The following is a 14,296-nucleotide window of genomic DNA, read 5'->3' on the forward strand; positions in this document are numbered from 1 at the left end:
TGCATTTTTCTTTTTCGGGTAGGACGGAAGGGTGCTCTAAGCACAATAGTTCTGAGTAGGTCATCTGAAATATGCTGCAAGTCAACAACTCAGAACATTCTGGAATATTTTTTCCCCCCTCTCTCTAGGTCTCTTGATGGCCGCCTCCAAGTGTCCCATCGTAAAGGATTGCCGCATGTCATTTACTGTCGCTTGTGGCGCTGGCCTGACCTTCACAGCCACCATGAACTTAAGGCCATTGAAAACTGTGAATATGCTTTTAATCTTAAAAAGGATGAAGTGTGTGTAAATCCTTACCATTACCAGAGAGTGGAGACTCCAGGTACGAAGATGGCAAGCACGGCTGACGTAAAGGGGTTGGCTAATGCAGGCTTCCCTTACTAAACCTCCGACATAACGCTCAGTGTGTACAAAGTTGAATCAAAAGGAACGTCTACGTTATTTCCAAGGGTTTGAGCGGGAGTTACTCCAACTTTTAATTTTTCACAGTGGCACGTAAATATTGAGAAAGCATTGTTTGTTGTATTGAATGCATGTGTTTGGCACTTCCTGGTATAACTTGGAGCTGCAAAGAGTTGCAAGCATTCGCCTCAATTAAAATGACAGAACTCCTCAATTATCTTTCTTTTCTGCTTTGTTGTACAGACTCAAGTGGCTCGAAGAATTTTTAATATAGAGACATCTGAACGATACGTTTGTTCACCTTTCTTTGGTAGTTCCAGGGAAAGGATTCCATCACAATTTGGAGCAGCCACTTAAGAATGCTTAATTGCTTGTTTTCCCCCAATCCTCTGTAATTTCTAAAAGAAAGTTTGTTCAGATGGATTAAAAAAGGGTTTCTGAGGGCAGGTTATTGCTTAATTGTTAACATGTCATAGGTGCAAGGAACTGAGACTGATAGAAATGGTACCACACAGGAACCTGAATGGCGTAGGAGGCTAATGCCTCCTACTAAGGCAGCATTTAACATCCAGCTGCCTGCAATTACTGCGAGTTCAATTCTCACCAGGCTCAAGGTCGACTCAGCCTTCCATCCTTTCTAAGGTGGGTAAAATGAGGACCCGGTTTGTGGGGGCAATAAGCTGACTTTGTATAAAATATACAAAAGTATGAAGGCTATTGCTTAACGCATTGTAAGCCGCCCTGAGTCTCCGGAGAAGGGCGGCATATAAAAATAAATAAATAAATTTTAGTCTCACATCTACCACATGAGCTGAGAGTCTATGGAGATTCTCAGCCATCCAGGACCATGGTTGTCCCAAAGGTGCTTTTTCAAAAGGCAGCTGGACTTTGAACTTATTTCACCTTATTTTCCAAAGTACCTGAAGGCAAATCAAGAAACATGGATAGAAACTAATCAAGGAGAGAAGCAACCTGGAATTTAGAATAGAATAGAATAGAATAGAATAGAATAGAATAGAATAGAATAGAATAGAATAGAATAGAATAGAATAGAATAATAATAATAATAATAATAATAATAATAATAATAATAATAATAATAATAATAATAATAATAATAATAATAAAAAATAGAATAGAATTCTTTATTGGTCAAGTGTGATTGAACACAAGGAATTTGTCTTTGGTGCATATGCTCTCAGTGTAAATAAAAAGACAAGATACATTTATCAAGAATCATAAGGAGAATCTTCCTAACAGTGAGAAAATAAGACAAATTTCTGCTTGTCAGAAGAACGTGTGAAATAAAGAAGATAACCTTTTCAGTAAATATGCCTAGGAGACTCTGGCTAAGTCTTCAGACAGCAGTACTCATATCCACCATGAATATTTGCATGTAACATATATTAAGTCTCCTCCTCCCCAAGTGTTGATTCTTAAATTAGCATTTTATGCTAATTGGTGTGATTTTCTCCATGTTTACCTTTGGGTTTAATCTCAAATAAGCATAAAAATGAACGGTCAGTGCTTTGAATTAAAACCTTGTCATACAACTTTAGAGTCTGCAATACGTTTTATAGAGGAGTATGTGTATTGTTGTGTATTTAAGCATGGTTAAACTGTGCTAAACTTTTTGGGTTGTTTTCCCTCTTCCCAGTTCTGCCTCCTGTTTTGGTACCACGGCACACTGAGATTCTGACTGAACTTCCTCCTCTTGATGACTACACTCATTCCATTCCTGAAAACACTAATTTTCCAGCAGGAATTGAACCACAAAGCAATTACATACCAGGTATTCCTGTAAATGCAAACAGAACTAAACTGAAATCCATTGTATAATGTGCCAAAAGAAAATAACAGCATGGGAAGCATGATGCTTGCTAGGATTGGTATTTCTTTGTAATTGTTGGAGCGCTCTGGGTCCAACTAAAAGTTTTTCAGCCATCATCAGAATCTTTGCCAGTGTACTTTTTCATAAAGAAAAGAAGAAAGATGATCTTTGACAGCATCTTTAAGAGCCGTGGTGGCGCAGTGGTTAGAAGGCAGTACTGCAGGCTACTTCTGCTAACTGCTGGCTGTCTGCAATTTGGCAGGTCGAATCTCACCAGGCTCAAGGTTGATTCAACCTCCCATCGTTCTGAGGTTGGTAAAATCAACCAACCCAGATGGTTGGAGGCAATATGCCAGCTCTGTAAACTGCTTAGAGAGGGGCTTTTAAACCACTGTGAAGCAATATATATGTCTTACATGCTATTGCTATTGTGAGTAGAAACTTCCAAAGGCTTACAAGCTCTACATTGGTCAGGACTTTCCTGATTTAATGAGGGTGAGTAAAAAAGCTCTATGCACTTACATGCGTGTCTATGAACAGTTTGGGACCACAATGTCCAGACCTTCCCCTTTTTTTCTATTCCCATTCTGAGAAAGACCACCATCCCACATCCCTCCCAAAAAAATCAAAGACTCACTCCACAATCTTAAAAGTAATGTCTGAACATGTCTATACTAGTTTAAAGATTGCAACCTATGGCTTATAGAATCGGGGAAGGGAGAAAGAAGGGATGTGCAAGTGATGTCTAATTTTTTTTTCCTCTGAACCTGACATTGATAGTTTCTTTGCTGCCTAATAGTGGCAATGCGATTTCCGGCCAGAGGTGTGTTTAGATAGGCTCAAGGGCCGTAGTTTGATTCCTAAATATTTTGTCTATTCTTTGTTTATTGATAAAACATCCAGTGTCGATGGTATTGAGCGAAGGTTTTATTTTAAAGGGTTCTCAATTATATTTTACTCTTGGTAGAAACACCACCCCCTGGCTATATCAGTGAAGATGGGGAAACAAGTGACCAGCAGTTGAACCAAAGCATGGATACAGGTAAATGCCTTTATTTTTATGGTGTGCTCAAGTCTTCTGGCCATTTTTTGTTACGTTTTCATATATCTCTGTGACAAAAAATGTTCTTAGGTTGTATCAGTGTTAAGTTTTAAAGGGTATGTTGGTTTATTTGTTGATTTAATCTTATTGGCCACCAAACTCCAGTGGACTCTGGTGCTATGCATAATATATAAAAGATTTAATGGCTGCTTCGAGCAAGGAAAAAAAATGCAAATACCTTTGTTTCTATCTGGAAACCGCTTCTGAACTTTGTGCTTGAGGTAGAAAAAAAATGAAACTTTGATTTTGGGTTTTACTGATTAGATAGATATGGTGTAACAGCAAATGGCTAGTTTAAACTACAAGCAAAGTCAATGGGAAGCCAGATTCACTTAACAGTTGTGTTACTAACATATTAACTGCAGTGATTCACTTAACAGCGGTGGCAGGAAAGGTTGTAAAATGGGGTAAAATTCACCTAAATTTTGGGTGCTCAATTGCAGTCACAGGTGAAAGACTACCTGCACATTTCATATTTCTTGGATTATTAGATACTAAAAGGGCGATGGGTTAGTAAATGCCCTTTTCAGTAGGTTAATGTATATCATCTACCCTGATTTCTTAACCTTGATTTTTGTTATGTTATTGCTAATAGAAATAAGATAAATTCTAAGCTAGTTACTAGAACTAATGCTAAGGTTCTGTCATGGCAATCATAGTTCCTCCCATCCTTTGTCCAAACATTTTCCAATCTTTTCAACATTTCATTGAGTTGGGGAAAGAATAAAAGTGATTCCAGGTTCTTTTGACTACCGTGTCCAAAGGTAATGATAACTTGTGAAAAAAATGGCATCTGGGTATCTATCTAATTGATTTGTGTGGTGTGTTTGTATGTGTGTGCACACAGGCAAGAGGGAAAAAAATGAAATAATGTCCTTGATTGTTTTTCCAGGATCGCCGGCAGAGCTGTCTCCTAGTACACTTTCTCCTGTCAATCACAGCCTAGGTAAGCAGGGAATGCTTTCAGTAACTGAATTGGATAAATGTCTTTGCTTTAAGAAATAGGAAGAGTACTCTATATAGAATAGAATAGAATAGAATAGAATAGAATAGAATAGAATAGAATAGAATAGAATAGAATAGAATAGAATAGAATAGAATAGAATAGAATAGAATTCTTTATTGGCCAAGTGTGATTGGACACACAAGGAATTTGTCTTTGGTGCATAGGCTCTCAGTGTACATAAAAAGACAAGATACATTCGTCAAGAATCATAAGGTACAACACTTAATGATAGTATAGGATACAAATAAGCAATCAAATCATACTAGGAAACTATAAATCATAAGGATACAGCAACAAGTTACAGTCATACAGTTATAAGTGGGAGGAGATGGGTGATAGGAACGGTGAGAAGATTAATAGTAATGCAGACTTGGTGAATAGTTTGACAGTGTTGAGCGAATTATTTGTTTAGCAGAGTGATGGTGTTTGGGAAAAAACTGTTCTTGCGTCTAGTTATTCTGGTGTGCAGTGCTCTATAACATCGTTTTGAGGGTAGGAGTTAAACAATTTATATCCAGGATGCGAGGAGGTCTGTAAACATTTTCACAGCCCTCTTTTTGACTCGTGCAGTATACAGGTCCTCCATGGAAGGCAGGTTGGTAGCCATTGTTTTTTCTGCGGTTCTAATGATCCTCTGAAGTCTGTGTCTGTCTTGTTGGGTTGCAGAACCAAATCAGACAGTTATGGAGGTGCAGATGACAGACTCAATCATTCCTCTGTAGAACTGGATCAGCAGCTCTTTGGGCAGTTTGAGCTTCCTGAGTTGGTGCAGAAAGAACATTCTTTGTTGTGCTTTTTTGATGATGTTTTTGATGTTAGGTGTCCACTTTAGGTCTTGAGTTATGGTAGAACCTAGAAATTTGAAGGTCTCTACTGTTGCACACTATACTATGGGGGACGCATATCGGTTTCCTTCCAGATGGGAGACTCCAACTCCCAACAGTAAAACTAGCCAGTCCTCAATTTATGTCCATAATCAAGCCTGGAATTATGGTCATAAGTCGTTGCGTTCATACCTTGAGGCATTGTGTCCAGACCCAATTTTTTGACAATTTTTTCAATGGCTGTTAAGCAAATTCATTGTGTGGGGTTTTTTTTTTTTTTTGCCAACAATTGGAATGAAATGCCATGATGAATGATAAAAAAAAAAGGCCAATTGTGGTCACATGATTGTATGTGGGATGCTGCAAATGGCCGTAAAGGCAAGCTGGTTGCCAAGCACCCAAAATACGTTCACATGACCACAAGGGGAGGGGTACAGCAGTCATAACTTTGAAAATGAGTCATTAGGTTTTGGGGGTGTCTATCATAACTTCAAACACCCGTTAAGTCATAAATTGAGGACTACCTGTACTTTGTTGGGATATTACTAGCATACTGTATGTTTAATGACAATTGTATCAATTTATGGGTGCCTCAATTCTATCAATTTATAGGTGCCCATACAATTCATTAAAAATCAAATGTTGAGTCTTTTAACTAGCTCCAGTAACTTGTTTTAATATTTTTATGGACTGTGTTTTTGGAAATGAGCTTCTTAAAACGTGAATCCTTTACTGTGCTTGTGGGCACATTAAATCAAGATGGTTTAATCTAGGACCACATCATCATGGAAAATGTGGTGCCAAAGAGTGGAACAGAAAGGGGAATAAAAATACGAAATTGTTAGTGAAAATAAAGTTTCAGGCAGAGTATAACTTCAACTCAGTTTTCCCCTGCAAATAAAAAGAAGAGATGGCGTGCGCATTCCCTAAAATTAAGATGTTCAGATTGTTTTGTTGCGTGAGGTGAGTTAGAGCAAACATAGCCTTTTTAATAAAAATGTATTATATTTTTATTTTACCTGCTTAAACAGCAATCAGTTAATTTTTGGAGTAAACGAAGGAAGTGTACCCTCAACCACTGTCCCGCCAGAGCTTTGATTATGGTTTCACTGAAAAGATGGACATTCCTGCTCTGTTTCAATAATGGTAGCCGTGACTTATCAGACCCTTGCCAAATACTGAGAAGTAGAGGGCATATAAAGAAGGATTTTTAAGAATGGATTTCTTTCTTTCTCCCTGCCAGACTTGCAGCCAGTTACCTACTCGGAGCCGGCCTTTTGGTGTTCAATAGCATATTATGAACTAAACCAGAGAGTGGGTGAAACTTTCCATGCATCGCAACCTTCGCTTACCGTAGATGGCTTCACGGACCCATCCAACTCCGAACGATTCTGCCTAGGTTTGCTCTCCAACGTCAACAGAAACGCCACGGTGGAAATGACAAGACGGCACATAGGTAGGGGTGGGTGGGTGTCTGATCCCCTGATGAATTACCAGTTTTCTGCCCTTCATAGTTCAGTTCAATTCTTTCTTTCTTTCTTTCTTTCTTTCTTTCTTTCTTTCTTTCTTTCTTTCTTTCTTTCTTTCTTTCTTTCTTTCTTTCTTTCTTTCTTTCTTTCTTTCTTTCTTTCTTCCCCCCCCTCTCTCTCTCTTTCTTTCTTTCTTTCTCTCTCTCTCTCTCTCTTTCTCTTTCTTTCTTTCTTTCTTTCTTTCTTTCTTTCTTTCTTTCTTTCTTTCTTTCTTTCTTTCTTTCTTTCTTTCTTTCTTTCTTTCTCTTTTCTTCCCTCCCTCCCTCCTTCCTCTCCTCTCCTCTCCCCTCCCCTCCCCTCTCTCTCCTCTCCCCCTTATATAAAAACATTTCCCTTATTATAAACAAGCAATACAAGAAGAAGTAAACTCAGTTCTTTCGTTTAGTTTCATAACTATGGCATGCTAAGCTATAAAAGAATAGCAATCCAGCTAATTTTCAAAATGATAGAAGGGGACCTGAGCAGTTTAGATGTTAACCTTCAGCATTTCTCTTTCCTCTGTTCCTTGTTCCCCCACCCAGGAAGGGGAGTTCGTCTGTATTATATCGGTGGGGAAGTTTTTGCTGAGTGCTTAAGTGATAGCGCAATCTTCGTGCAGAGTCCCAACTGTAACCAGAGATACGGCTGGCATCCGGCCACTGTGTGCAAAATCCCACCAGGTAAGACTCTAAAACCAACCCCCCCCCCCCCACAAATATATTCAGTATATTAAAATACATGTCCAGAACTGTAAGGCAGATTTCTTCCAAGTGATGTCTTTAGATCTTCAAAATGTCAAATCCTTATTTTCTAACCAGGAGAAACTGTGCCTGGGAATATTGAGAGATTGAATTCCAGCATCTCCAAAAGCTGTTCCATTTTTTTAAAAAAAATTGCTGCTGAATCTTTAAAGGGATGAGTTATGTAATATTAACCTGGAGAGGATACTGGTAATTTACAGATACAGATTAACAGAGTTGGAAGGGACCTTGTAGGTCATCTAGTCCAACCCCCTGCCCAAGCAGGAGACTCTACACCATTTCTGACAGATGGCAGTCCAGTCTCTTCTTGAAAGCCTCCAGGGATGAAGCTCCCACAACTTCCAAAGGCAACTTCTGTTCCATGGGTTGATTGTTCTCACTGTCAGAAAATTTCTCCTTATTTCTAGATTGAATCTCTCCTTGGTCAGTTTCCATCCATTGTTTCTTGTCTGGCCTTCAGGTGCTTTGGAAAATAGCTTGACTCCCTTCCTCTCTGTAGCAGCCCCTCAAATATTGGAAGACTGCTATCATGTCTCCCCTGGTCCTTCTCTTCACTAGACTAGCCATGCCCAGCTCCTGCAACCTTTCATCATATGTTTTAGTCTCCAGTCCCCTAATCATCCTGGTTGCTCTTCTCTGCACTCTTTCTAGAGTCTCAACATCTTTTTTATAGTGTGGTGACCAAAACTGGATGCAGTATTCTAGATGTGGTCTTACTAAGACTTGGCAATAGTAATAACCCCCAGCTGTCTTTCCCTTTCATATAGGTTGCAACCTGAAGATCTTCAACAACCAGGAATTTGCTGCTCTTCTGGCTCAGTCTGTGAATCAGGGCTTCGAAGCCGTGTATCAGCTCACCCGCATGTGCACCATCAGGATGAGTTTTGTCAAAGGATGGGGAGCTGAATACAGGTACTTGGTGGAGCTTTGAAGAATTCCCTTGTGGCAGGGTGGAATTCCCAAGCCTACATTCAGGTGCAGTCCTAGCCTTCTCACAGAATCCATCTGGACTAGCCCTCATGCTTGGCAGTCTTTTTGCATACAAATAGTGGTGCTTTAGGTCAGGGGTCTCCAACCTTGGCAACTTTAAGACTTGTGGACTTCAGCTCCCAGGTTTGCTGGCTGAGGAACTCTGGGAGTTGAAGTCCACAAGTCTTAAAGTTGCCAAGGTTGGAGACCCCTGCTTTAGGTCACCTCAGGGTCTTTTGTGAGAAACCCAAGCTCTTTTCTCCCCGGACAGTTAAAAAAATTCCAGTGAGAGGGCTGACAAATGGCAGAGAAATTTAAACTCTGTACAAAGAGAGAATATTCTCACTTAATACCTCAGCAATCCTTGGGCCCATGTAGACAACTTTTTTTGGAAGACAAAGTCCATTCGGCTTCAGTTTGCACCTAGGCGAGGAAGGGGTTTGAAAGTTGATGTCGAAAGGCATTTCTAGCCTGTGAAAGGTCTTGTGGTTTCTCTGCCCCCCCTTTCCCCCCCAAATTCCTTCCCATTGCTACTTTAAGCTTTACAGTTCCCTGTGGATGTTGTACAGCGTGAAGCAGTGATCAAGTTTTGTAAATGAGTTTTCTTTTACTTATTTATTTTATACCCCACCTTTATTATTTTGATAAAAACAACTCAAGGTGGCCAATATATCTGTTGCTCCTTCCTTCTGTTTTTCCCCTCAGTAACCACCCTGACAGGTGAGTTGGACTGAGAGAGAGAGTGACTGGCCTAGCTGACTTTCATAGCTAAAGCAGAACTAGAACTCACAGTCTCCTGGTCTCTTTAACTGGAGCCTTAAGCCAAACTAGGCCAAACAGACTGTCTCTAGTTCTATAGAGTTTACTAAAGAGAGGTTCCATATGTGCTTGACATCTTTTAACCTTTAGTTTTAATCTTTAGTTGTCTAAAGTGCCAACCTTGATTAAATTCTTCTTGTGTCATCGTGTTGCAAACCAGTTATTAATTTAATGATTTGTTAAACAAATGTACACAGCCGCCCAGATCACACACAATTTTTTTTACGAATTCGTCATATAATAAAAATCCATAAAAACCCCACCCCACCACTCTTATTAAACATTTGATTAAAACTTTCCAAATCCCATTCTACCCTCTTTATTAAGCACTTAATCTACACGTCGTCAGGGCTTTTCTGGTCTATCACATACATTACGTTATTCTGAAGAAAGGGAAAATTTAATACGAACAATGGCACAAATTTTAAAGATGAAAGTGCCCAAAGTAACTAGGACTTGCAATTTCTTTTGGAAAAGAGATAGTTGCTTTTTTGTACCCAGATAATAAAATTGCTCATCAGTTCAACTTGTGCAGTAGGACAGATACCTTCAAGGCCGGGCTGATAGGCAGAAGAAAAGCTGCACGTGAGGGAGTTGTTGTCTCTTAGCAAGGTTATGTGTGTGTGTGTGGAAATAGGTTAAGTAGGAAATGGGTAGTTGCCATGAGAAAGGAGAAAGGGAGAAGCAAGCTCAAAAGCAAATGTACAGGTAACTGAAAGGACAAGAAAAAGCCCATTTTGATGACACAAGAAGAATTAAATTTGCCCTTTTGCCTTCTCAATAAGTATCAGATTTGTAATTCCCTAAGTCATTGTGGGTAATTACAAATTGGGAAAAAAAACACTGGCTTTATAAATTAGACAATCACAAAGTACCCCAAAAATAATATCCTGTCTTATATTTTTTTTAACCCCAAAATAAGTGCTTGGCCTTATTTTCGAGGAGGTCTTATTATTTTGGGGTGCGTGGAGCAAGATGGGGCTCCGCTTGCCGTCTTACCTGATTTCCAGCTCTGCGTTTAAATATTTGGGGGGAGGGCTTATTTTTGGGAAGGGTTATTTTAGTGCATGTGTCCAAAGCCCGATTGGGCTTATTATCGGGATGTCTTATTTTCAGGGAAACAGGGTAATTATTTCCCCTTATAAAATTGGTCTTCGCCGAGACTTAGGTGAAGATAGAAGCTCCCTTCTCACGTTGACTCCTGGTGATACCTCCCTATAGTTTCCTTGCTGGATATAGGGGAAAAGTTGGCTATTTCCTCTTGAAAGATGTGTTTTTAAACTTCTGTTCTACTCATCAGCCTGGTGTTCCTGGTAGTTTCCCACCCAAATGCTAACCAGATATCTCCCTGCTTAACAAACAGATAAACCCTGTTGCCTTTTCGTGTCCTCTGTGATGGCTAGTGATTACCAACCAAGAGGCCACAAAGAGGTGGAAATTAGGTACCAGCAGTGCTGATACACGGGTGGGGTAGGGTTGATGGAGAAGCGGTCTAGGTTATTCTTCAAGTGCTGGCCTGTAATTAAACTGTGTATGGGCAGGCCTTGACTTATGACTACAACCGAGTCCAAAATTTATGTTGCTAAGTAAGTTAGCAACCAAAATTACTCCCATGTCAAATCTTACTTAAAAGAGAATCGTTAAGTGAGTTTTGCCCCATTTTTACAAACTTTCTTGGCCACAATTGTTAAGTGAATCGTTTGCAGTTGTTAAGCTAACAACCCGGTTGTTAAGTGCGTCGGGCTTCCCCATGGACTTTGCCAGAAAGTCGCAAAAGGGACACTGCGACCATCATAAATATGAGCCAGTTCTTAAGCACCTGAGTTTTGCATCTGAATTTTGATCACATCAGAGGTGGGATTCACTTGCCTTCCCTACCGGTTCGCAAATGTGAGTGCGCGCATGCTCACTTCACTCGCGCCACCTCCACGTATGTGCACGGCTTCTGCGCATGTGCAGTAGTCGCACACTACATCCAGGCGGGTGGGCACAGCCTCCTGCAGTCGCCGCTACCGGTTCGTGTGATCCGGAGAGAACCGACTGAATCCCACCACTGGATCACCTGACCACAGAGATACATACGGCAACAGTCGCAAGTGTGAAAACACAATTGTAACTCAATTTTTTTCCAGTGCCATTGTAATTTTCTACGGTCTCGAAACAGTCAGTTGTAAGTCAAGGTCTACCAGGCATTTTATTCGGCTGGTGTGCTGTTTTCGCAAATGCCACAAAGGCTTTTCATTCATTCATTCATTCATTCATTCATTCATTCATTCATTCATTCATTCATTCATTCATTCTCTGACCCCTCTCCCCCCCCCCCTTTTGCCTTTCAGGCGTCAAACGGTAACAAGCACTCCGTGTTGGATCGAGCTGCACCTGAACGGGCCTCTACAGTGGCTGGATAAAGTATTGACTCAGATGGGGTCTCCCTCAGTGCGTTGCTCTAGCATGTCGTAATCTCGGAGGGCTCAGAAGTCCTGGCAACGGCTCGTTCTGTCGCAGTCAACGCGTGCGTGGTCTCCATGAACTGTTTTCCTATCCAAAAAAAAAAAAGTTCTGAGAGAAAGAGAGAGAGAGAGAGAGAAAGCACTTGAGAATCTCATCAGTTTTCAAGCACCTTGTGGATTTTGTTTCTTATACTCTGATACTAGGTGAAACGTTAGTGTATAGAAACACCTTCTCCTGAAGGAGGGAGGGACATTTAAAGACTTTTAACGGTGTTTTTTTAAAAAAAATTTTATTGGGTATATATAAATTGAGTGTCCTACAGGTTTACTAATAACATGGGCAAGTACAGTTTTAGCAATAAGTCGGGAAGCGTCTCCAAAGCGTGGCACCATGTTTGCAGTCCTAGTTAACAGTTGTCCGCTGGTAGATGTACGGAGCTCCGGCTTAAGCAGACATCTCATAAAAAGCCTACTAAATACTTGGTTCTCCATATCTTTTTATATTTTTCTATCCATATCGGCATGCCTGCAGGCTTTTTTACACTGCCCTCGAAGACGTTCTTGTTACAGAAAGCTTCCAGCTCCATTCTCTTCAACTGCTGACCAGAGAGAGAGAGAGAGAGAGAGAGATATTAAACGTTGGGTTTTATCACCTGAAAACTTGATGGACCAAAAACGATGCAAATAAATTTCTTAACCTTACTCACTCCTCAAAACGATCAAATCCCAGTTTGAATTGGGACACGCCCTGTCCATTCAGCAAATGCATTTCTTACTGGCAGTCACTGCTGCCATCCTTCAGATTCGCTTCGTATCATTTATGCACTAATGGAGTAGTGTAATTGTAGGTCAATTCGGTTTTTATAACCAATGAAACAATCAAATTTTCTCCTAACCGGTGAATCAGTCAACTTTTCTCCCTCGCCCCTTGCTGCCTCCAAGACCTGAATGTTTCTATAATCCAAGATTGGTAGGTTTTGCTCCCGGTTTCAAAACCTACTTAAGAAAGACAGCAGGATATTCTTCGTCACGGAGAACGAGATTGTCAGGTACGGCTTGATTGATCCTTCCCTATCAGGAAGAAGGCTTGTGTTCTCTTCCTTAAACTTTCTCCATCAGCCCTCTGTCTAATACACCATCGGATGTTAACAGTGGACCTGCAATGCCTGCCTACTTCCCTGGAAATAGTATTTTTATGACGTGTTTGCTTGCTGGGCTTCTAAATCAAATTGACGAAGGGGAAGGCCAAACAGGTGACTGCTTCCTTCCGTTATTCCCCCCCCCGCCCCCCGAAATCTTCCTTTTGCTACATCTGGAGTCCGAGGGGAAGGAAGGGGCGTGAGGAGGGAGAAGTGAGGCCACCGCGTCTCCCGTTTTATTGGAGAGGAGATTATCTGCTTCACTATTTCCTTCTTGCAGATGGCGGAACAGGCTTTTTTCCTGGGTGGGTTGTACAAAGGGGCATTTCACCAAAGGTTGTTATTTTGTGTGTGTGTGAACGATAAGAATTGAGCCACCAGCGTCCATGATAGGATCTTCTTGGCAGAAGCGGCAGCAGCTTCTGTGGGTTGCTTATTGCTTGACCAAAGGAACAACCTTCCGAGTACATGTTAGGGTGAACCTTAGGACACTCCTACATCTGGACCTTGCTTTAAAAAATAAAATAAAATAAACATATTTTGAATTATATTCTACAGATACGTCTGGGTTGGGTAAGGGTTGGGAAAAACTGTACAGAAGGGTTCTGACTTGAAAAGTATACATCTTACTAACCATCTTGTGATCTAGCTGTCTGTCCTCTTCGTCGTGGCAGTAGCGGGATTGCTTTTCGTCTTGTTTCTTTCCTTTCCACACCCCCTGCCCCCGCCCTGCAACCCCTGCCCCCCCCCCCCAAGTTACTTTGCACTAGCCTTGTACTTCGTAAGTACACCTAGTGGCAATTCTAACTTCGACAACTAATGTTTGGCCAGTGTTAAGCTTTGTAATCGGCTGCCTGAACCCAAAAGGCAACGAGGGGATATTATTATTATTATTTTTTATGCCGTAACAAAATAGGGCATAAGAGCAATACCAAAAAAAAAAATTTTTTTTTTAAAAAGAAATAACTCCGGTGGGAGGGAGGGAGGGTGGAAATCAAGTGTGGGCCGGGCAATTCAGAAGAAGAATTGGGCAAAGAGTTACCAATTTGTGTAGTTTTACCAGTAGCCTCATGTATTGGTAGAACTTGTAAAACCTAAAGAGGGATGCTTTCATCTGTGTTGCATTTGCCTAATATGTGAATACACTAATAAAAGTTTTAATTCTCACTTTGGTTTGTGTGGTGCTTTGGTGGGAAGACTCTGGTCAGGGGTGTCAAACTCGAGGCCCGTGGGACGCATCTGGCCCATGGAGTGCTTAGATCTGGCCCGCGGGGCCGCCGTTGAAAACTGAAGGACCCATTCCACGGTACCTCTGCCAGCGAAAACGGACCTTGGGAGGGCTGCGTGCGGCCCTCCCGAGCTCCGTTTTTGGCTGCGACGGGCTCCTGCAGCCTTCTGCCAGCAAAAATGGAGCTTGGCCTTTCCCAGCCTTCATTTTCACTGGCAGAGGGCTGCAGGAGGCCGCCACAACCGAAAATGGAGCCC

At 41.1% G+C, this 14,296-nt stretch overlaps 1 protein-coding gene across 3 annotated transcripts in view; it reads left to right on the forward strand.

The window, feature by feature from the left end:
* SMAD2 (SMAD family member 2) overlaps positions 1–13,978 on the forward strand; it is a 53,823-nt gene extending 39,845 nt beyond the window's left edge. For all 3 annotated transcript variants that reach the window (XM_070938943.1, XM_070938945.1, XM_070938944.1), the window contains 8 exons: positions 129–322; positions 2,060–2,194; positions 3,201–3,275; positions 4,228–4,281; positions 6,409–6,621; positions 7,216–7,353; positions 8,202–8,346; positions 11,559–13,978. In XM_070938943.1, coding sequence (XP_070795044.1) covers positions 129–322; positions 2,060–2,194; positions 3,201–3,275; positions 4,228–4,281; positions 6,409–6,621; positions 7,216–7,353; positions 8,202–8,346; positions 11,559–11,682 — 1,078 coding nt within the window. In that variant the 3' untranslated portion in view covers positions 11,683–13,978. The remainder of the gene's footprint in view (positions 1–128; positions 323–2,059; positions 2,195–3,200; positions 3,276–4,227; positions 4,282–6,408; positions 6,622–7,215; positions 7,354–8,201; positions 8,347–11,558) is intronic.
* Positions 13,979–14,296: the final 318 nt, after the last annotated feature.

The sequence above is a fragment of the Pituophis catenifer genome, unplaced genomic scaffold (genome assembly GCF_029215685.1).
Source record: "Pituophis catenifer annectens isolate HBS135680 unplaced genomic scaffold, rPitCat1.0.hap2 SCAF_2, whole genome shotgun sequence".
Classification (NCBI taxonomy): domain Eukaryota; kingdom Metazoa; phylum Chordata; class Lepidosauria; order Squamata; family Colubridae; genus Pituophis; species Pituophis catenifer.